This window comes from Rhodamnia argentea, chromosome 9, assembly GCF_020921035.1.
Source record: "Rhodamnia argentea isolate NSW1041297 chromosome 9, ASM2092103v1, whole genome shotgun sequence".
Taxonomy (NCBI): domain Eukaryota; kingdom Viridiplantae; phylum Streptophyta; class Magnoliopsida; order Myrtales; family Myrtaceae; genus Rhodamnia; species Rhodamnia argentea.
In genome coordinates, this window is record NC_063158.1 from 26,087,536 (window position 1) to 26,109,138 (window position 21,603).

At 40.8% G+C, this 21,603-nt stretch overlaps 3 protein-coding genes across 8 annotated transcripts; all 3 read left to right on the forward strand.

The window, feature by feature from the left end:
- The first annotated feature begins 4,761 nt into the window (after positions 1-4,761).
- LOC115742973 (nuclear transcription factor Y subunit B-3-like) lies at positions 4,762-5,984 on the forward strand. Its single transcript, XM_030677542.2, has 2 exons — positions 4,762-5,005; positions 5,111-5,984. The coding sequence occupies exons 1-2, from the start codon at positions 4,835-4,837 to the stop codon at positions 5,537-5,539; spliced, it is 600 nt and encodes a 199-aa protein (XP_030533402.1). The 5' UTR covers positions 4,762-4,834; the 3' UTR covers positions 5,540-5,984.
- A 5,582-nt stretch (positions 5,985-11,566) lies between these two features.
- Positions 11,567-14,055, forward strand: LOC115742968 (trihelix transcription factor GTL1). Its single transcript, XM_030677537.2, has 2 exons — positions 11,567-12,136; positions 13,259-14,055. Exons 1-2 carry the CDS (start codon positions 11,784-11,786, stop codon positions 14,040-14,042), a joined length of 1,137 nt encoding a protein of 378 aa, XP_030533397.2. The 5' UTR covers positions 11,567-11,783; the 3' UTR covers positions 14,043-14,055.
- Positions 14,056-18,822: 4,767 nt separating this feature from the next.
- On the forward strand, positions 18,823-21,503 carry LOC115742975 (protein C2-DOMAIN ABA-RELATED 11-like). Of its 6 annotated transcripts, none has more exons than XM_048285412.1 (5): positions 18,839-18,948; positions 19,592-19,617; positions 19,746-19,879; positions 20,199-20,297; positions 20,937-21,503. In XM_048285412.1, exons 3-5 carry the CDS (start codon positions 19,769-19,771, stop codon positions 21,231-21,233), a joined length of 507 nt encoding a protein of 168 aa, XP_048141369.1. In that variant the 5' UTR covers positions 18,839-18,948; positions 19,592-19,617; positions 19,746-19,768; the 3' UTR covers positions 21,234-21,503. The 6 variants fall into 6 exon arrangements, with proteins under 6 accessions (XP_048141371.1, XP_048141369.1, XP_048141368.1 ...); XM_048285411.1 differs by having other exon boundaries at positions 18,932-18,948; positions 19,060-19,617; XM_048285413.1 differs by lacking the exon at positions 18,839-18,948 and adding an exon at positions 18,960-19,125.
- Positions 21,504-21,603: the final 100 nt, after the last annotated feature.

The window sequence follows — 21,603 nt, forward strand, 5'->3', positions numbered from 1 at the left end:
GCTTGTCCTTAATATCCTTAGGATCTACGAAACGGAACTTGGCAGTTGGAAGGGCAGTTAAAACGTGAAGGTTGGTTGTCTGCGTTTATCTATTACGTATTCCTGTTTTAAGGTAAAGCAACGCAGGCTCTTCACTAATTTATGATGACCCACACATATAGTTATAGCTTGTATAAGGGGAAAGTACAAGAAAAAAAAGGAAATTCCAAAATTTATTGTATTGATATCAATTTAGCTCTAAATCTTTTAATTCTATCAAATTTGTGCCAATTCATTTTTATTTTATTTTTGTACTGTGCCAACTCAGTTCATTCGGTCAATTTTGGCCGGAAATCACTAATATGGACGCCGACTATCCTACGTGGCATGATTGACGCCGAGTGGACAAATTTTACATCTTTTAGACATTTTTTGTGAATTTTTTCATTATATGTATTTCTTTTATTCTTCTTTTTCATGTTGACTGCTGGTGAGGGTCACAGCCCTCACTCGGCCGTGAGGAAGAGCCCAACCTAAAAAAAAATACAAAGAAAAAGAAGATTAAAGTTATTTTAAAAATACATAGAAAAATTTTAAAATTTGTGAAATTTGTTCACATCGCCGCTAGCCTGTTTCGTAAGACGGTCGGTGTCCATGTCAATAACTTCCTTCCAAAGTTGACACACAAATACAAAAGGTTTAGTGCTAAATTAATATAATTGAAAGGTTTAGTACCGAATTGGTACCGATACAATAGGTTTTGAAATTTTTTAGTAGCTTTCCCTTTCAATAGGCTAGTTCTCATTCTCGAGTAAACTTTTATGAGTTCGGTTTTCGAGCCATAAAATAGACAAAGATGATTGCGGTATAGAAATATTTAGAGGCGTTTATTTCATTATTTCTTTATATATGACTGCTTCGATGATAATAATAACTAAAAAATGCACAACAATTTTCCCATCCAGAAGAGTTCGAATCTGCCCCTAATCAATATTTTCAACAGATAGACCACCTTCCTAAAATGCTAACCCTAACGTAATATATGTTTTCCTATTTTTAAGCAGTTTTTTTTAGGATCAAAAGCATTAACTCGACGGGGCTTACGTGCAAGTAATTAAAAGGAGTAAGATTAGGATTGCTAATTGTCCATTGGTAATCTTCGTAGTTAACCTCTCATTGCAAGAGAGCTCTTTATGGGATGAAAATTTCTTGCTATTTATTAGGAGACTTTTTGACCTGATTTAGTCGTCCGAATTGACCGAAATATTATGACTCTAGAGAAATCTACACCAAAAAACTAAACCTAACATCCAGCCCTCCCCCCATTCTCTTCTCTTTGATTTTGTGAGATTACCGTTAACTATTTGAAAACTTTTATGTGAAAGCATAACTTAGTATTCAACTATTATAACGCCATCCACCGCTAAGCCTGTCTCAACCCCAGTAGGGCCTCCATCGCTGTTCGCTCCACACCTTCATTGCAACAATGCATTGTCGTCCCTTTGCCCCGTACCTATCTCCATAGGTCGCATTTCACTATTTTTTAATGAGGTTTTTGAAAGCCGGTTCTAGGGTTCCGAAACCAAGAGCCGGACCGATTCTTGCTAGAACCGATTTGGTAAGGCGAGTTCGGTCTAGTTTTTGGGTTGACCGGTCTGGTCGCTCACCCCCGAGTGAAATTGAGTCGGCAAAAGAGCAGTCTATCAAGCTTCCATCATCTAAGATAGATCGGCGAAAAGTGATGGGCGAAATCATCGACACCAAGCTTGTCGGTCACTTCTTTGAAAAGTTAAAAGATGGTTCTTATGATATATATAGCTTTTTCCTCAATTATATAAAAAGCATGTGGAACCTAAAAATATCAGTCCCCCATGTATCTTGTGTAATTTGCTTGCTTTTTCCCAATGTGTCCTTTAGTTGGATTCTCATAGAATCTTCCCCCTTTTCGACACAAGTGGAGAAGCACAGGAAAGATGCAAATTTTTCTTCATTGGCTTCATGTTGAATCAACTTAAGAATGATGTTACATTATTAAACTCGTTGTCTTTTCAGCCAAAGTTGGGTGGCCTCTTACTGTGGTCATTGACATCCAAATACATCACTCCATTACCGGCGTGCAATGCACAGGTGGGAGAGAAAGATAAACTATCCGGCATCGCTCCACCATCCGACACCCATCAAACAGGGAAGTACAGCCTAAAGATCTTCTCACGAGAAGGCCCGCGTTAGATATGCATCTCCCGAAATCTTGACGTACTCGATCGGCCTCCTAAGTCGAGAAATCAAATTGCAGGTCAAAGCACGATAAAAACGCGAGTCGAAATTGGCGGGAGGAATCGAATTTGAGCCGCACGCTTACACAATTTTTTTTTTTTTTTGGTCGGAAGGAAAATTTTCATTTTATTTAAAAGAAAAGTACATAACTTCAAGATAAAAATACAAATCAAACAAAACAAATAAATCTGAAAGATAAATCAACTTAATACTGACTGAAAAGACTTGTTCATTTCGCAAAAACGCATCAAAGCATAATTGGAGGCCGATCACCGAATCTCATATCAATATCAGTAATGAGTATATGCCAATATTTTTCTCTTCAATAATTATAGCTTTGGCGGAAGGTGGTGTGAGTATAGGTTTGGCATCCCCAGCACCATTATTATATAGAGATGGCACTAACAACACCAACAAGTTGAAAAATCACAGATAACGCCTTATAAATTTCATATCTATTTCTAGATCGGAATAAGAGAGTATCCAAATTTAAATCCAAGTCATGATCGGGAGAGAAGACCAGCAAAACAAATGTCAATTGATCATAAAATAACCTTCAAATAAGCCGATTACAAAAGCAGTAGAGAAGAGCAGCGCTCGACTATATAGAATAAATACCGAAATCGAAGCGAGCGGGCAAATCCTGAATAGCAGATTCCTTCGAAACGCTCGCGCTCCGAATTCATGAGCTCACCGAACGAAACTTCAACTCGGACAGTCGACGAGAGTCCTCCATCTTCCTCGCTGAGTCTCATCGTGAGTCAACCACGGACCCTGTTCTTGCTTGAATCATCAAGATGACTAGTCAGCTCCCACGTGGCGCAGATCTTCTCGATACGGGACCCGCGCAGCATGATTGTGAGAAATCATGGCCGTCCAACGTGGTCGCAAAGGGGTACGGGGAGCATCCGCAGTCAAAACACATGATGCATGGCCATGGCGTGTAGCGAGCCTTTGACCCCCGAAAGCCATTCGCCCATTGGCTCCACTAGCAGTGAAAAAGTCGGACAAAAATAACATTTGGTAAAATCAACCAATCGTCACGGTGACGATTTAGAATATGGCAAAAATTGGCGGCTTTGGGCAGCTTCTTGTGTGTTTTGGAGGGGCACTCACTTCTCTACATTTCATTTCTTAATTATAAATAATAATGTTAGCAAAACATAATAATTTTTTAAGCTGTTGATCTAATTTTGCATTTTAAAAACTCATGGCTGCATTAGCAAAAATGGACAAAAACTTTGTGCGGTTAATGGGTACACAAGCAAGACTAACCTGGACAAGGAAAAGTATTTCACGTGGTTTCTCTGAGTACGATATAAATTTGCATGCGTTTACTTGAATCGTGAGCATAGACATGGCTTGGCGAGCAAAAGAGCTAAATTATAAGGTCTAGAATCCCCCCGATAATCATGACGATTTGTAGCTCATGGCATGTGTTGGTTTTCTAGATGAAAAAGAAAATGGGAATCATCCTATGGAGCATGAGACGTAAGATTAACAACATACGTGTAAGATCGATACATAATCCGGTGATGCTGCCATTATTTTTTAGGATCAATGAGTGTGGCAACTTATAGAATTCAATAGAATGTTACTCACGTAGCTGAAAGCAAGAGGTCTCGCAAATTCTAAGGGAGACTTTCTAGAGTGTAGCTTTCTATGGAAAGACATTAAGAAAGACCAAATGAACTACCGTGAAACTTCTTTAGTAAGAAAAGTCCAGATTGATTTAAACACAAAGAACTTTCTAGTCTTGCTTTTGTCTAAAGGTAGGAACCACATCCGACCCGGAAAAAAGAAAAAAGAAAAAGAAAGAAAGTTAGGAACCATATCAAGCAACATTGCAATAAAAATTTCCCATATCATTCGACACATTAGTATGCGATAATAAGTTATTATTTGACTTTTATTTTCTCGTGCTATTTAAATTTTTAATAAAATCATTAAAATCGGTTAACGGAAAATCATTTCGAATTTTTTTTTATGGCATATGAATCTCCTCAAGTACAGGAGATAGCGCCACGTCATCGAGATAGATTAAGTCAAGTTAATGAAATGCGGGGATTCCATTCCTTCTTTTGCATTAATAAGAGGTTTGACGAATAAATGAATAACCAAAAAGCGGAGGCATGTGCGATGAAGTGGAAAAGGCCGAGCGGGAGGAGCCAACCAGCGAGCCGAGCCGAGCCGGGAAAGGGCGCGAAACGCACAAAGGGCCCCGATCACGTGCGACGGGAATCGGACGGCCAAGATCTCGGGCTCTCGAGCCCATCCGACGGCACATCGCGCGTCCAAGTCGCGTAAACTTATCGATAAACGAACGGCGGAGGGCTCCCCCACGTGTCACCCGTGGCGCTCCTCCGATCCAATATTAAAATCTCACAACATATCATCAGTCAGAATCGAAACCCACTTTCCATACGAGCACACCCTCTCTCTCTCTCTCTCTCTCTCTCTCTCTCTCTAACCAGTAGACCGCGGTCTTCTTCTAAAGTAAAACCCTCCCGCAAGAACCATCCAAACCTCGTTGTCTGTCTGAATTCTCGAGTTCAATTCGCTTCGACCCGGTTTGAGTTTCATGGCGGATTCGGACAACGACTCGGGAGGCCACAACGCCGCGAACAGCGAGTCGTCGGCCCTCGCACGCGAGCAGGACCGCTTCCTCCCGATCGCCAACGTCAGCCGGATCATGAAGAAGGCGCTTCCCGCCAACGCCAAGATATCCAAGGAGGCCAAGGAGACCGTGCAGGTAAAATGACGACGACGGCGGCGGCTCCGTCTTCTGTCGAAAACCCTTTTGCGGCAATGAACCTGTTGGGAGAGATGATAATTGTGTGAACCCCGAATCCTGCAGGAGTGCGTGTCGGAGTTCATAAGCTTCATCACGGGGGAGGCGTCGGACAAGTGCCAGCGGGAGAAGCGGAAGACGATCAACGGGGACGATCTGCTCTGGGCCATGACCACGCTGGGGTTCGAGGAGTACGTAGAGCCACTGAAGGTCTACCTCCAGAAGTTCCGGGAGATCGAGGGCGAGAAGACGGCGGCCATGGGGAAGGGCGGGGAGAGATCGGACGGCGGGGACGGCAGCAGCAGCATCGGCGGCGGCGGCGGCGGCGGAGGCAGCGTCGTGAACAGCGGGAGCTCCGCGGGTGGGTATGGTGGGGGGATGTACGGTGGGGGGATGATGATGATGGGGCATCATGTGCATCATGCGCATCATCAGAGTCACCATCACATGTATGGATCCGGTAGTGGAGGGTCATCTGGTGGGAGACTAAGGTAGGTTCTTCCCACTTTTTCTCTCTTTCTTTTCCTCTTATTTTATATATATAAACAAAGAGAAAAAGAATTTAACTTCTTCTCCCTCTTTCTCAATTAATTAGTAAAAAAAATGCTAAAATGGTGATGATGACGATGACGATGATGATGCCTAGCTCTTTTCGTTTTAGCTTGCCTTTCTAGTTTTATTTTTTTCCTTAGTGGATCCAAGTATTGTTCATGAATGATGTTAAAGAAGGGTGGTTTTTTTCCTTTTCTTTTCTTCCTTCCCCAGTTCGTTAATGAGTGTTTTCATGGAGTAGGAAGGGAAGAAGAAGAAGAGGTTTTGTTCACATGTATAATTGTGATTATTAGTGGGATTAGTGACGGCTAATCTTTCAAATGTTCTCTCCATCTCGGACACTGTTGTAAATTGCTGTGAGATGAATGTAAGAAGGGTTCTGCTGTGATGGGTTGGTTTTTCCAGTTGAAATGGAAGTGGAGGAAGTGAAAGAGAGACAGGGAGTGGATAACGCTGTAGGTCCATCTTCGCCTTGGTCCCATTTTGTTTTTGCGGGGTGTTTTTTCCCAACTTGCGGAAACGATTATCCATGCTCAGTGGATTTGAGTTGGTTTGTCGCTATATTTAGCAAAATCTAGTCATGCAGGGAAAGATACGAAGTAAAAAAGCTTCCATCACTTGTCGGTCGGTCTCTCTTTCTCTTTGAGGCTGGTTTTGGCTGCTTTCAACTGCATTATTCAACTAATTTCGTTTCCACACATGGATGTTTGTGTAGACTCTTGGGTGACTTTTCTTTCCCTTTTTTTTTTCGCTACTTCTTCCGCTGCAAATGAGAGTAAACAAGGCATGCCCTCAATCTTTATAGAGTAAAACCATGCTGTCAAAAATAGAACGAAATGGGTAAATCCTATTTAGGGCAACGGCAACATAGGTATGTCAACTTTTGTTCGTTTTGCAACCGAGCATTCAGGTTTCATATTGTTGAATCAAGTATCTCACTTTTTTAGATTTGGCTGAATGTGAGGACACCGTTCAATATCGTGTGATGGGTTTTTACTAGGGTGACTTGCGTATCAGCAAGATGCATATCATCTTTATTTAGGAATTAGGTAATAAGAAGGGAGAGGGAGAGAGAGAGAGAGAGAGAGAGTGTGTTCAGTTGGACTATCTTAGTCCCTCTAACATGTCTATGGTGGCATGACATCATCTCAAGAGGCCAAATCAGATGACCATTACTTAATGGTGTTAATGTCCACGTTGGCATTTTTTTTTGTCGGTGATTGTAACGGGTGAGCCAAATTTGAAAAGTTGAGATATCCTATAGGGATGAACATGATTTTAGGGTAGAATCAGAAATCGATATGAAAGATAGGTTCTAAGTTCCAAAAATTGAGGAATCGGTTTCGACGGGCACCTGGAACCACGCAATCTTGCGGTATTCCATGTGCGTGTAATTTGGAATTTCTAGTATAAGCTTTCATGTCCGCCGATATCCATAATTGAAACATTTATTTTGTTAATATTTCATATTTTCATGTGTCTAAATATGAGTTGTGGTCAATGGATTATAATAGCAAATAGTAGTCATTAGATGTGATGATTCATTGCAATCGTTTAATTAAGAATACAAGTGGAACCTATGTAGATCCTGAAACTGCTCCCGAAACCCGTGACTCGATAGGTTCCATATTTCAATAATTGGAGAACCTGTTCGACGGATAAGGTCCATTTCCAGATGGAACTTGAACCGATCCTGAAATCGTTCTCCCCTAATAATTGGTTGAAGAAAAAATTTACATATTCAATTGTAGAATAGATAATAATTAACATAATTATGGTGTCATCATCCGTTTTTAGGCTTTAGGTTTAATGTAAATTCTGCTCCAATTTTCATTTTGTCTAAGAAAATCATCAACTTTCATTGTAATCCCAAGTTGCATTCGTTACCCCTCAATCCAAAAATGACCCGACGGTTCCTTAAATAATTAACAATATATGGAGGCTATTGTTTTCCATATAAAGGTCACAGTATTGATGAAAACGCACGTGATATTTAACCTCCAAGTGGTCATGATATTGATAATTTTAAAGAAGTAAGATCCGATTTTTGGAGGGAGAGTTAATTGGGACAGATTTGGGATTAAAGTGAAAGATGATGACCTTTTCTCGGACAAAAAAATGTTCAGGAAAGAATTAAAATTAGACCTAAAGTAGATTCTTTATAGGGAATTTTTTTTTTGTCTAACTTTATAGGGAATTAGGCCCCTTTTTTTGATATACATGCATGAAACATTGGAGAAATTTAGATATAAGCACCGGTCAAAGGTAAGAGTTGTGTGGTCACATCCTAGACCAATCGCTTGTTCCTTTAAATGAACACCAAATTTGCACTCATTAAATACTCGACAATGAAGAAGCCTCCTACCATGTGAACAGTAGCTGCGCTCCCCCAACCCCGCAGGCTTGCCATAGCCTCAAGCCAGCCACCATTGCTGATGTTCGTCTGCTATCTCTGCCGCTCACAGTTGTTTCAACACTCCCTCCACTGCATCATTGCCTCCCTCCTTGTTGCCGCACCATTGGTGTGCAAGAAGCGACCACAACAACTAAAAACTAGCCATCATTTGCGGCTCACCATTGAACTCAAGCCTTAAATCTGGGTCGATCCGAGCTCGATCGGGGTCATGAAGACAATAGCTGGGATTTTTAAGGTCGATCCCTAGCCAAGGAGTTGTAGGGTTGAGAGAGAGAGAGAGAGAGAGAGAGAGAGAGAGAGAGAGAGAGAGAGAGGTGGCTCAGTTGATGCCATCGTGCTTGGAAGCCGGTTGCAAGGTCGCTAGAGAAGTCAGGGGCGAGTGTTGCGGCAGCAGCAGCAGAGGGAGAGAGGTGCCGGTAGCGAAACCGGTGATGAGCACCAAGCTGAGAGAGAGAGAGAGAGAGAGAGAGAGAGAGAGAGAGGTGGCTCAGTTGATGCCATCGTGCTTGGAAGCCGGTTGCAAGGTCGCTAGAGAAGTCAGGGGCGAGTGTTGCGGCAGCAGCAGCAGAGGGAGAGAGGTGCCGGTAGCGAAACCGGTGATGAGCGCCAAGCTGAGTGTCGGCAGCAGTGGAGGATGACGGCTGTTGGAGGGAACAACTTATCATGTCTATCAATCCTCCTCGTCCGGTAACTATGCAACTGCCTTTACCAGTTTTCTCCTTAGCAGTAGAGAGTAGAGAGTCATGTGCATGGTCCCTCTCTCACTAAAGGAAAGCGGGCAAGTCATCTTTGCAAACAAGCCCTTTATCCAAGCGCTTGAGGCTCTACCCCTTTCTATCCCACACAATCCCATCTTCCCATTTTGCATGAGAAATGATTAGGATTTTGTCAGTATAATATTTTTTCAATAACCGTGAGAATAACATTATGTTATTGATTGCAAATTCTTGAAAGAGTGGACCCTACAATAATTTTATAGTTAATAATTATTTATTTTTTGTAAACCAAAACAGGTCGTTAGTCTTACAGTCACTTAAAGGCTGTTACATAATTAATTCTCAAATGATTGTGTGACTATCTTTAATTCAAATAAATAATGAATAACTATAGATTGTTGGGCGGTCCAATCCTTGAAAAATTTACTGCCTACAACATGCTATTACTCTCACCGTCATCCAAAAACTTTTACGCTAGCATGAAGAGTTGAGAAGAATGGCTCCTTTGGTTTTTGCGAAAAGTGAATGATTTGAACGATATTTTTCTGAAAACGATTACTTGTATCGTTTACAAAAATGAATAAATGAAAATTATATTAATCATCGATAAAACTACTAACTAATTATTTCAAACATGTAAGCAATCATTTTACGTTTAAATTATATGTCTTTGTCGTGAAACAATTGAAACTTGAAACAAGGTAGAACATATTGATGTTGTTTGATTCAATGGTTTGGGGCACGACCAACCGGTCCGCCACTGATCACCTAATACTGTTGGCATTTCCACGGTTGGGTCAACTCGGATTTCTAGATGGCCATTTCCTATATCACATGTACTACGTATAGAATCTGCGAAGAAATTTAATACGATGTTATGAATTCAATAATTCGCGTTGTTCTTTGATAATTTAGCCCATTCCAAACAACCCAAACAGCTATATGGGCAGTTGGGTAAAGATTGACAAAAAAAAGAACCCTGGACCGCTCCGTCTCGCCAAATCTTGATGACTCGGGTTATATGCGGTTCGAGCCTCAAGTTGAGTCGGGTCGGGTCGGGTCGGGTTGGGTCGGGTATCATGAAAAGTCGACTTGACCCATTGACACCCTTAATAGAGTGATTAATAACTCACTATCTCCAAGGAATTGCTTAAATGGTATGCATGTTCATCCTTTTTTCCTCTTTTCTCAATGGCCCGCGCCGGCAAAGACAGGGAAGGCACTTCTTTTTTTTTTTTTTTTCAAAAAATTTTTTGGGCTTATGTTTTTCTTATTTATTGTATTTTTTTTTCGGTTTTCTCTTCTTTATTTTGAACTTTTTTTCCTGATGTAGAGTCCATTTGGCACTGCATCGATCCTACATGTCCTAAAAACAGCACTTAAACATGCCCCATCGAACTTTTTCACTAGGTACAATTTCATTTTTTTTGTCTTGATAAACGGTTTTGGAATAGAAATCTATTTGATAACTCAATTTCATTTTTTATTTTCATGACAAATTTTTTTTAACCTAGAAATAGGTTTGGAACAGAAACAAAAGTAATAATTCTTTTCATTACTCACTCCTCTCTCTCACGTCCTTGTTGCCAGTCTCCATGCACCAGTCGCCGGTCTCCTTCTACCACCGGTCGCCTCTCTTGCATCCCTATCGCTGTTTTGCCATCCACTAGTTGTCAATCTCTGTTCGCCGATCCCCCTCTACCGGTCGCCTAATCGTAGAAATTTTATATTATTATCAAATGAATCATTGTTCCGAGAATTAAAATTTTTTGTTTTATCAAACACATGTCTCTGCTCAAAAACTTATCCAGGGAAGAGAAATAGAAAAATTTATTCCCGACTATATATAGAGCTCAATAAGAGAATAATTGTCATTCGTACCCTTAATCCCTCATTTCTAGGACATGATTACCTTTTAAATATCTCAGAAGAAAAATGTTATTCTCTTTCAATATAATTGGATGTCTAAAGACCTACATTAGTAAAACCTAAAACATAACTCTACACCGAAGATCATACATGTTTTTTGTGCATGTAACTACGATTGAGCACTGGAATTGGACCGAACTCGCTGAATTTGGACAGTTTCAAGTTCATAATATTTGAAATTGGTGATTGTTCATTCAGCTCTCGATTCTAGGTGAGGAACCGAACCACCCTAACTAAACTGATACACTTTTTTATTGGCAAGTTAACTATATGTGATCATATATTATCACACGTATAATTTCTGGTCACCAAGATTTTTATTGATTAAAGATCCAAAATAGTAGAATGAGAGTTTGGGATAAGGAACAACACTTGCAAATAAAAAATATTATTGTTGATTATTAGATGTTAGGATTCGATGCATAACCACAACGAAATAAAGCGTAAAGCGAAAAAGAGAAAACCATACAAGGTTTATCCTTAAATTAGGGTTATGCTTAACATATAATGCCACTATAATTAGCATATCACATATTTCGTTACATAACTCAAGTCGAAATTATTAATATAAAAATATAAGATCAAACTATAAAAATTATCTAGTGTTCGGGAGGCGCTGCCCTCATTAGACCCCCGCTCACTTAGCGGAGCGGTAGTCCCCGTGATTTTCTATTGATGAAAAATATGAATAATTCCATAATATTATACTCATCCGAAAATCAAATCGAGTCGATCGGTCAATCTTATTTGATTTTAAGACCAGGTGGACTGGTTTCCGATTCTGTGTGCCGAAAAACGACCATTTTGTCCGGTTTTTGGTTGAAAGGTGGGAATCGGGCGCCGAGAAACCGATTACTCTTTGCGGGTTAAGTAGTTTTAACTTCAATATTCGGAAAACCAAAAAGACAACGAACGTATTATCCAATAGAACCAAACACCATGACTGCTCGACACGTCAGAGGGGCAAACCCGTAAATTCGTGCCAAACATAAACCAACCACCGTAATTTCCAAATCACCCTCCTCATTTCACCACGCACCCACCCAAAAACCCCTCCTTTTTACTTTGATTCCATCGCCGCCGACTACTCCAACCTTTTTTCACCTCCACCGTCGCCGTCAATCCCATGGAACTCCTCGCCGGCGCGGCCTTCGCGGAGGGCGTGGACCCGTTTCCCGAGCCATCCCCGGCGTTAATCTGCCACCAGGGCTCGAACCCGGCGACCGGAGTTCGCTATCCCGGCGAAGGCGTTCATTACGGCCGCCCGAAGCTGAAGCCGATCAGGTGCGCCTTCAGGTCGCCGCTGGAGGCCCCGGACGGCGGCGAGGGCCTTCGGGTGCGCGCGGGCGATGATGGGTCTGAGGGTCCGAGCGGAGCTGGAGTTGCTGACGCGGCGGAAGGGTGTGGGCTCGGGTCCGACCTTCGTGAGGGGAGCGGGGACCCGGGCAGTGCGAAGCGATTCTGGGAGGAGTCCTGGGGGTGAGTCATTTTGGCTTATCTTGCTGATTTCTCATGTGTTAAAGCTCGCTGATTTGTGGCATAGTAGTCAGTGCTCACTTTTGCTTGTTGGTTATTAGTTGTTAAGCTCGTGTTAAATCATCGCTTTTTGTTTAACCGAAAAGCACGGGCTCTTGTCGTCGCCCCTGTAATTTTTGTCTTTTTCCCCACCTTTTTCACTTTTAGATGCTGCGAGATGCTTCACCTTCGCTTTCACTGTTTCCTCTGTAAAATTTGTGACGAAAGTACAGTCAAGTTAAGGTTTTTCAAGTAGTGCAAGGCATTTTGACTTGGGTGAATAGGTATTGGCCTCCTAGGTCGCTTGGGAACGATTGTCACTTGAAAAGTTTTGAGTGAACGATGCTATGGAACAGAGAAACTCGGGTATTGTAAGAGTATCCGAATGGTTCTGCGGGAGTATTGGAATGCGTATCGTTTTAACTGGTTGGTTACAGGGTAGGATTTAGTGGATTCCTTCCAATGGAATTACGAGGTTGAGATCGAACAATGGTGAGATGCCGTGAAACGAAGCGTGTAGCATCAGAGAGACTAATCTGATATGACACATGCTCATGGGAGAACCGTGATCATGATGTTGGGTGGTTCTACTTGATGTGAGCTATGTGCTAATGAGTATGCAAGTGCAGAGACCATGAAGAGAGGCTCTTAATCGACCATTCATGCCCTGCGATCCTCTGGCCACTCGCTTTCTGCAAATGTGAGATGCGGGTAACTGAGCTTACTAAAAGCTAACTAGTGCCAACGGAGTTAGCGGCCTGGTACGGAATGGTATAGGTAGTCATCTTGTGGCCATTGACCTTTTTCCCTTAATTTCCTCCTGCCCCCTTGTATATTTTGGATGCCAGTAGATCAACGTGTTGATTCGTTATTTTCTAACTTCCTCCTCCAATAATACATGTGATTCAGCAGTTCATGCCTCTTGAATTGAGAATTGTTGTGTGAAAGAATAATGATAGTCTTGGCTTGACATTTTGGCAAATGTAATGATTCTATTGACACGATAGAAATTCATGGACTCCTGCTTTACCCTCGTTGAATCTATATTGATTGTGGCTATCATGTTGGTCTTTTCTCTGTCCTCAGTTCGTCATCAGATAAGGGCGATGATGCATCGTCAGATGTTCGAGAACTTGATAACCGCAGGAGGAAGAGAACAACAGGGAAGAAACTCGAGCTCTTCATGAAGGATATGGTAATGAAACTGATGGCGAGGCAGGAGCAGATGCACCAGGAGTTAGTACAGATGTTAGAGATGAAGGAAAGGGAGAGAATCAGTAGGGAAGAGGCTTGGCGGCGGCTGGTGATGGAACAAATAAAAAGGAATGAGGAACTAAGGGCGCAAGATACTTCTCGTAGTCTCGCCCTTATTTCGTTCATTGAGAAACTCACGGGACATCAAGTCCCTCAACAATTAAATAGCTTGTCTGTTGAGGAAGAAGAAGATGAGAATCAAGGTTCAAAGGACGTTGAGTTTGATCCGCCAAATTCGGCAAAAAAGTGCAATCCAAACCAGAAACAAAATAATGGGAGGTGGCCCGCGTCTGAAGTACAGGCACTCATTGCTCTCCGAGCGTCTTTGCAACCTAAGCTTCACACGGGGTTCAAACGCTCCATTTGGGAAGAAATATCACAGAGCATGTCGGCTATGGGATACAAGAGGAGCACAAACAAATGCAGGGAGAAATGGGACAACATAAACAAGTACTTCAAGAAGTCGATAGAGAAAGGGAAGAAGCGTCCAGCCTATAGCAAGTCTTGCCCGTATTTTCATGAACTGGATGTCTTGTACAAGACTGGAGTGATCGATTCAACCAATGCCCTCGACAGCTCGGGCCACAAACAAGAGCTCGAGCCCTGCACTGTCTAAGGTCTTCACGGCTTCGGCAGCTCGAGCCAAAACAAGACCACGGATCAAAAGCCTTGTTCTTTTGATTGAGGTAGAGAATTGTTCTCTCTTCTGTTTTTGCATCGCCGGTCCTGCAAATCCGGGAGCTTGTTGTGCTTCTCTTTTTCTGTAAATGAAACAGATTTTGTCAAGGCGCGATGTTCCGTTGCCTTGAACCGGCTTTTACAATTTGATGAAGCAGATGACAAAGTGTTTGAAATTCGTCTTTGAATAAATCGTGAAACTGCGAAGCGATCCATTTTCTGGCATTAATAGTTGCTCGATACTGATACCTTCGGTTCCTTATTCATGGACAGGAGTATCAGACAGCATTTGCACTTCCAGAAAACTAGAACAAACATTCACTGGCACTAAAGAGAGTCGGCGTCAAAATGACAACGCTACACGCTTACGCGTGCGTAATAGAAATCAAAGGGTCGAGTCCATTCGATTTTCGTCTTTTCCTCTTCATGTCGTTGGTATACTTGCTACTAAACCAGTACAACTCTTCATCCCTCGTGACTTGGAGCGAAAAGGCAGCTTCCTATTAGCGTAGCATAATAACTAAATTTCGCACACATTATCTTCCCCTTATGCATAACTTGTAACTTTGGATTCAGTTTTTGACCCATTAGTGCTTGTGACCATTCTGCTCCAAATTCCCCTCAAACGCTGTAGAAACTAACGGGACTTTCGATTCTCGACAAACATGCTAATTGTCATCGACATTTTCAAGTAAACTCAGCAAGATCGCGAGTTGGGTTGTCATGCCGACCTCGTTTTCTTTTAACGCCACTCAGACAACTGAATGTAGGCTAGGCTGTTCTGGAAACAATGGCCATGGCAAAATCATCTGCATCAGTTTGCAGGCACGGAAAAAACGATAAATATAACAGCAGAATCGCATCTTGGGTTCTTAAAACATCGATACGACCTGTTTAAAACGAGCAAACTCACCATTCATCCATGCACTAACAGCATGAGCAACGACAAATTGGTAAACTTGATTGAACAACACAGAAATATGTGTTCTTACACACCAGAAAGACCGGCAGTGTACGTTCACAAACAAAATGAGTGCGAGAGAGAGGGAGGGGATAAGGAAACGAAACAGACAAGTCTAAACCCTATAAACTTATTTGGAGGCTAAACCGAGGAAGATGAAAACCGCGACGAGGACCACGGGGAAAAGCAGGAGGGACAAGCCCGGGGGCTGAACTGGACCCATCACCAATGGGGCCAACAAGAGCACCGCGGCCACCACCACGATCATCAATATCAGAACCGCTTCCCCACCCGCACTCTTCTTCCATCTTCGAAACCCTCTTCGCTATGATCCTCGATTACAGATAACAATGTCGTGAACGTCAGTCTGTTGCGGAAAGGATGGCACCAGTTTGCATATACAACGTTGGAATGGTGAGTCCGTGTATATAACGAGAGAGAAAGAGAGGGGGCATCACAGGAACTGATGAAGCGATGCAATGGTTGGCGAGAGTGAGGCATCGCTTCGGGGATTATCAGGAACTGATGAAGCAAACGCAACGATTGGAGACAGTGCAGGGATTCAAGTGCGTCGCATTGCATGGCCCATGATTTTAAAACTACAAATACTACTGTTCATGACATTATACAATTTGATCTTAATCTGATCAAACAATTTCGGACAAAGACATGAACGAGGATTCGATTATTCCTTCGTTTGGTTCGTAGATGAATCGAGCCTAGACATTATTAAGGGGAGCCGAATAATAGCTTTCCCATGCAACCGGGTATAGCTTCAAATCCACACGTTCCAGTAATATTCTTACATTCTCATTAGATAATTAAATTCAAAAAATTTAATATAAAACAAAAAAAAAATATTACATACAAAATATTTCAAGTATTCCATTTATGCAATGTTATTCAGTTATTAATCCACATTATCGAATTAGACTCTATGAGATCATGAAATCTAAAAATATTAACTACTTGATTGACAATGTAAGTTCAGCATAACTTTATTCTGGAACTTGACTTATTAATAAACAGTTTAACAATAAAAATCCTTCGTTGAATAATTTGAAATATTTATTCAAGTCCTAGTAATTTTGTTCTCGGTAGTTATATATAGATACACACACTCAAATTTAATTATCGTTACGTAAAAGGGCCAGTATTGTTAAGAATTGTTAGTTTAAATAATCTTTTATGACTGCTCAATATGTATCTAAAAAGAGTTTTGCAACTATAAAAATATTTCGTTCCGATAGAATTGGGATAATTCAATAAACGAAATTAAATTCCACATCGCAAACTTTAGTAAAAACTCTCAATTAGTCAATTTTCGGATCCGTGCAACGTACAGATAATGAAATAATAATGATATTCCTAAAGCCTTCCCATGATATAGCAGTCAATAGCTTCCTTTCTCGAAAATATCACAAAATTGCACTTTGCTTCTCACGGGCTGCAAAACTTGGGGATGGTTGAGTTCTAAATTTTTTCTCAATTTTAGCCAAAAATGACTGAAGTGACTATTGGCTGTCAATCACGGTCTATGCTGAAGTAAATATTTTTTTATTTTTTATTTTCCTTTTTTTGTGTTTTTTTCCAAGTTAGTGAGGGTCACCGTGACCCTACTTCTTTATGGGCGACGCGGCCCTTGCCCGGATCTACCCATGGCCAAGCGAGGTCGCGAGGGCCTTCGTGACCCCACTAGCCAGGGGCAAGGCTGCCTTACCCAAGTCTAGTGAGGGTCTTCACGCTCTCATCCACGATTATGGCCTAGCCCAAGTCCTTTGTGACTGCGGGCGAGGTGGCCTTCACCTAATGGGTAAGGCCTTTGCTGCTGACTAGGGTCTTCGGTGACCCTTGTAGGCCAAAAAATAAATAAATAAATAAATAAAAATGCAAAGAAAAAAAGAAACATATAAATATAAAATTAAAAAAATATTATTAGAAATTATCCACGTCAATGCCGACGTCAACTTGAGTGATTTTCAGCCAAAATTGATTAAATGGATTCAATTGAAAAAAATGTGAAATGACTTAGGGCTCAATTGTCAAAATTAAAAGGTTTAAGACTAAATTAATCAAAAGTGCAATAGGCTTAAGACTTTTTGGATAGTTTTCCCAAATTTAAGGACATCTTTTACAATTGTATAACATAGAAATATGATCTATTTTTGGGTCAACTTGAACGAAGTTGGTAACACGTGACATCGATACTTTGTTGAAAATTCACAAGAATTATTGTTCGGATTTGGGGAATTTGTCCGAAAAGCCTTAAACCTATTGTACGGCAATAAATTCAATCGTAAACTTTTTAACTTTTTCAGTTTAGTTTTTAATATTTTTACAATTTGTTAATTAAGTCCTTCCAATAAATTTATGTCTTAAATCGCTAATGTGGACACAAGCTGACCTAAGTGGCACGCTTGCCGATGTCGGCGATTTCCAATCGAAATTAGCGGGAATGGCTATATTGGTAAATCGTCAAATTTTTTTAGACTATTCTGGTAAAACCGAAGAGTTTAGTATTGAAGTGGCTGTTGCGAAATAAGTTTAAGGTTTTTTTTTTTTTTGAATAATTGTCCCCTCCTCTGATTCATTTATGAATCAAAAGTGGCGAGTGAACCCGTGCATTTTTGAGTTCATAAAATTATTATGATTGCTTCTGTCAACGATATATATCATCGGGAGGTGGTCTTTACAATACATTTTCAATTGAAATGGGATTTTCAATTTGTGGGAGTGGGGGGAAAAAGAAAGAAATAAGAACGTAGAGGACGATGTCTAAACAATGTTGAATGCACGGCAAAATCCTATCTTCCCCAAAGCTTTTGACACGACGACGTTGACGACAAGCCGGTGCGATGTTCATTGATCACTTTGAGATTGGGGTTTACTCGCTATTCTCTGACTCGTTCAAACTTGCAATTGACACCGCAATTAAATTCTGATTTTATCTTAAGTTTTCAATTACAAAGACTGATGCCAATTAGTTAGACGGATAAAGACAAGAAAAGAAAAAAGCTTATGATAAAAATGTCTATAATTCATATGATTTTATCTCCTGCTACGAGGTAATCACTAAATTTTGATTGCATTTGTCCTAAATATAAGTTTTGTTAAGCGAATAAGAACGTGTATAAAGTGCTCCAATTGTAGAATAACTAATAGATGGAAAAATTACTAAAAAATTCCAAAACTTATAATAATTTTATCAATTGAGTTTTTTTTTTTTGGTTAATTGAGTCCCAAACATTCTACATTTATATCAATTCGATCCTCCCGATAGGTTGATGCTGATGGGCGATGTGAATAATTTTTTAATAATATTTTAAGTTTTGACTTTTTAATATCTCTCTCTCTTTTTTGTTATTTTTCGAGATGAAAATGTAGTTTCGGATATGTTTTATCTTTTTGGCTTTTTATTTATGTTTGATTTTATAGCATTTGGAATTCATTTGGTTTAATAATGAATACTCTAGTATATTGTAAATTAAGTTTATGTATCGATTTTAGTAAATTCGTGATATCCATTATCCATCCAGCATTCCAGAAGGAGGTTGGACGTATTGGAGAAAAATAGAATTGAAGGAAGGAATGAAGTGATATCAACTTTGACTGTGTCGGGAGATTAGATCCTGAGACTTAAGATGTTACTGGTCTGGTCCAACCCCAATCATCGCAGTGGGTGACTGGGTGGTGACCCAGCTCAGCTCGGGTCACATCTTCCCTCTTTTAATGGAGCATGAACGAGGGACGCGAGGCGAGACCTGGTCCGCCACCAAACTCTCTCTTATTCTACATTAGCTGCTCTCTCTCTCTCTCTCTCTCTCTCTCTCAAACCCCCTGCAACCGGGAACTGAATCTTCCTCGCTGCAAGATCGTCGTTTGGGTAAGTTTTTAGAGTCATATTGCTTGTTTGTTGGGTCTCAGAAAGTTCATCTTTTGCTGATGAGCGGTTCTATCCGCTGTTTAATCTTTGTTTATTTGCTTTTCTTTGAAGTTTTGGGTTGAACCCAGTTGTTCCTGGTGGCAGAATTGGCTCTTTTCCTATAAAAAATCTGGTCTTGTCTGTAGCTGAAGCGGCATTGGATGCTTCCTTCGAAGCTCCCTTTCCGTTTTACTCTTTCGGAAAGATTCTTCTTTTGTTTTTGGGGCCTGAAACAGCATAATCCTTCAAGGAAATTGAAGCTATGGTTGTCGCCACACACATTTAGATATGATAATAAAGAAAGTTTGCTTTACCTTGGATGTTATTCTATACTCAGCCTCCCCGGTCATAAAGTTTTGCCTTTCCTAATGGGAAAAAAATAAAGCTATCCGGCATGTGGTGGTGGATGATGACTGTATCAATCGGTTTAACAACACTTTACGCGTTATTGTGCTTGTTCTTGGCTTCTGGTTTTCTAAAAGGATGCACTCAAATGCACCTCAATTATAGCTCCTGCTGCTTTGCATACTCATTTATGGTTCTAGAATCCTATGTAGATTTCTCTGAACATTGTTCATCAGTCAAAATGCTTACTTTCTTTCAGGAACTCCGGAGGTGGTGTTTGATCTGGTAAATTTCTTGTTTCATTTTTCTGCAAATTCTTGTGTGGCGATATGATTTAAGCATTATTATGTAAGGGAAATTTCCTTCCATTTTGTTTTTCTATTGCAACCCTTTTTTAAGTTCTGCCTCTGCAGAAATTCTGTCTGTGAAATCAAAGATGGGAGAGCCATTGGGACTGTTAAAAGTGACCGTCGTGAGAGGGAAAGGGCTGGTGATCAGGGACTTCAAGAGCAGCGATCCTTATGTTGTTGTCAAGTTGGGCAACCAGGTGAATGCTCGGTCTCTTGTTTGACCAATTTGTGTACCAAGTGTCTCTGCTTCTCGAGTTCATATTCAATTGGTTTTCGATGATCTGGTGCTATGGATCTATTTTTAATGTGTGCCGAGGTACTAATAGTATGAAAACTAATGAACTGATGCTGTTGTTTTGGCTGTCACACAGTGTAAGACATATTGAAGCGCTTTGCTTGTCAATAATTCATTAGTGTGAATGCCTCTTCCTTGAGACTTTGGGTCCATTTCCATAGTTTATACATTCAATTTTTCACTTCGGTGAAAATTTGGCGCTTACGACTGTCATCATTTAGCAGACTGCAAGGACTAGAGTTATAAACAGCTGCCTGAATCCTGTTTGGAATGAGGAGCTAAGTTTTTCCCTTGCAGAACCTGTGGGAATGCTGAACTTGGTAACTCTCTCTCTCTCTCTCTGGGGGCGCGCGCGCGCGTGCAAGTGCATTTGTCATTATGCATGCTAAAGTTATGTTCGAGGTTTTGGAGCATAAAATGTTTAACCTGCTATTCATCAATCTATTACAAAGTGGCAGTTATACTTTATTAGTCGAAGTGCAGATTGGTCGAATCTGTTTAATAGTGTGGGGATTGTAATTAGTCTTGTAAAGCCAAAATCAGCTCTTTTTAGGCGCTTCTTCATGCTTCCCTGTTCCATGTCTTCTGGTTGGGGTTCTCATACTCATGATTTCACTGTTCATCAAGCCTCCCGCATCCTAGCCAGTTAATGTGGTCAATTGCTTTATAAACCTGTGAGAGTATGACATCTCGGGAAACCTAACAGAAGTGCACATTTACTGGTTCAAGTCTCAGAGAGAATGTTTCTTTTATCTTAAACAAGTTGTTAAATCTCATTGTCCTCTTCCTTTTTCCACCTCACATGTTGTTCTTGTTCTGGAAACTTTTCAGAATTTGAACATGGTGGTCTGTGCGTTATATTTATGAACTTCACATGTCATCAATGAAGTAACTAAAGGCCATTGATGATTGTGCACTTGCTGGCATATAACGACATATAATTCAATCACTTGCTGCAGGAAGTCTTTGACAGAGACCGTTTCAAGGCGGATGACAAAATGGGACATGCCCACATAAGCCTTCAACCTATAGTCTCTGCTGCTAGACTGAGACAGATCCTAAAGGTTTCCTCCGGTGAGACGACACTGAGAAAGGTCGTCCCGGATGGGGACAACTGCCTCGTCAGGGAAAGCTCCATCGCCTGCATAGATGGTGAGGTCATGCAGGACGTGTGGTTGAGGCTCAGCGATGTCGAGTCCGGGGAGATTCAGTTGAAGATCAAGTTCATAGATAATTCTTTCCCGGGCACTAGATAGTTAAGAGTCAAAAAGTCGAGGTTAGCTGAAGTGTTGTTGCTAACAGCGTTCATATCCTGATCAAGTTTAGATTTTTCGACTAGTTTAGGTTCCAAAAGGCGGTTAAACCACCAACTCAAGAATAACTACTTTGTTGGTGCTTATGAAAATTAGTGTGTATGGAGTAGGGATGAAGCAGAAATATTTTTCAATGTAGTGTGATCTGTTCTTACTCTTTCATTTTGTGCCAGAAGGTTGGTATTAAAAAGTAGCGTTGGCCTTTGTTACTTACTTGTGTGTGCCTACTTTGTCTGTCCACAGTACCAATTTTTTTGACTTGCTCCTGCAAATGAGATTGGATAATTGCATTCGATCTCATCATCAGATTGAC

Excerpts from the sequence above, each read along its gene's own strand:
- LOC115742973 (XM_030677542.2), top strand. The coding sequence starts at position 4,835 with ATGGCGGATTCGGACAACGACTCGGGAGGCCACAACGCCGCGAACAGC. Across the intron at positions 5,006-5,110 it reads AGGCCAAGGAGACCGTGCAG|GAGTGCGTGTCGGAGTTCAT; the intron begins GTAAAATGACGA and ends CGAATCCTGCAG.
- LOC115742968 (XM_030677537.2), top strand. The coding sequence starts at position 11,784 with ATGGAACTCCTCGCCGGCGCGGCCTTCGCGGAGGGCGTGGACCCGTTT. Across the intron at positions 12,137-13,258 it reads TTCTGGGAGGAGTCCTGGGG|TTCGTCATCAGATAAGGGCG; the intron begins GTGAGTCATTTT and ends CTCTGTCCTCAG.
- LOC115742975 (XM_048285414.1), top strand. The coding sequence starts at position 19,769 with ATGGGAGAGCCATTGGGACTGTTAAAAGTGACCGTCGTGAGAGGGAAA. Across the intron at positions 19,880-20,198 it reads TTGTCAAGTTGGGCAACCAG|CAGACTGCAAGGACTAGAGT; the intron begins GTGAATGCTCGG and ends GTCATCATTTAG. Across the intron at positions 20,298-20,936 it reads CTGTGGGAATGCTGAACTTG|GAAGTCTTTGACAGAGACCG; the intron begins GTAACTCTCTCT and ends CACTTGCTGCAG.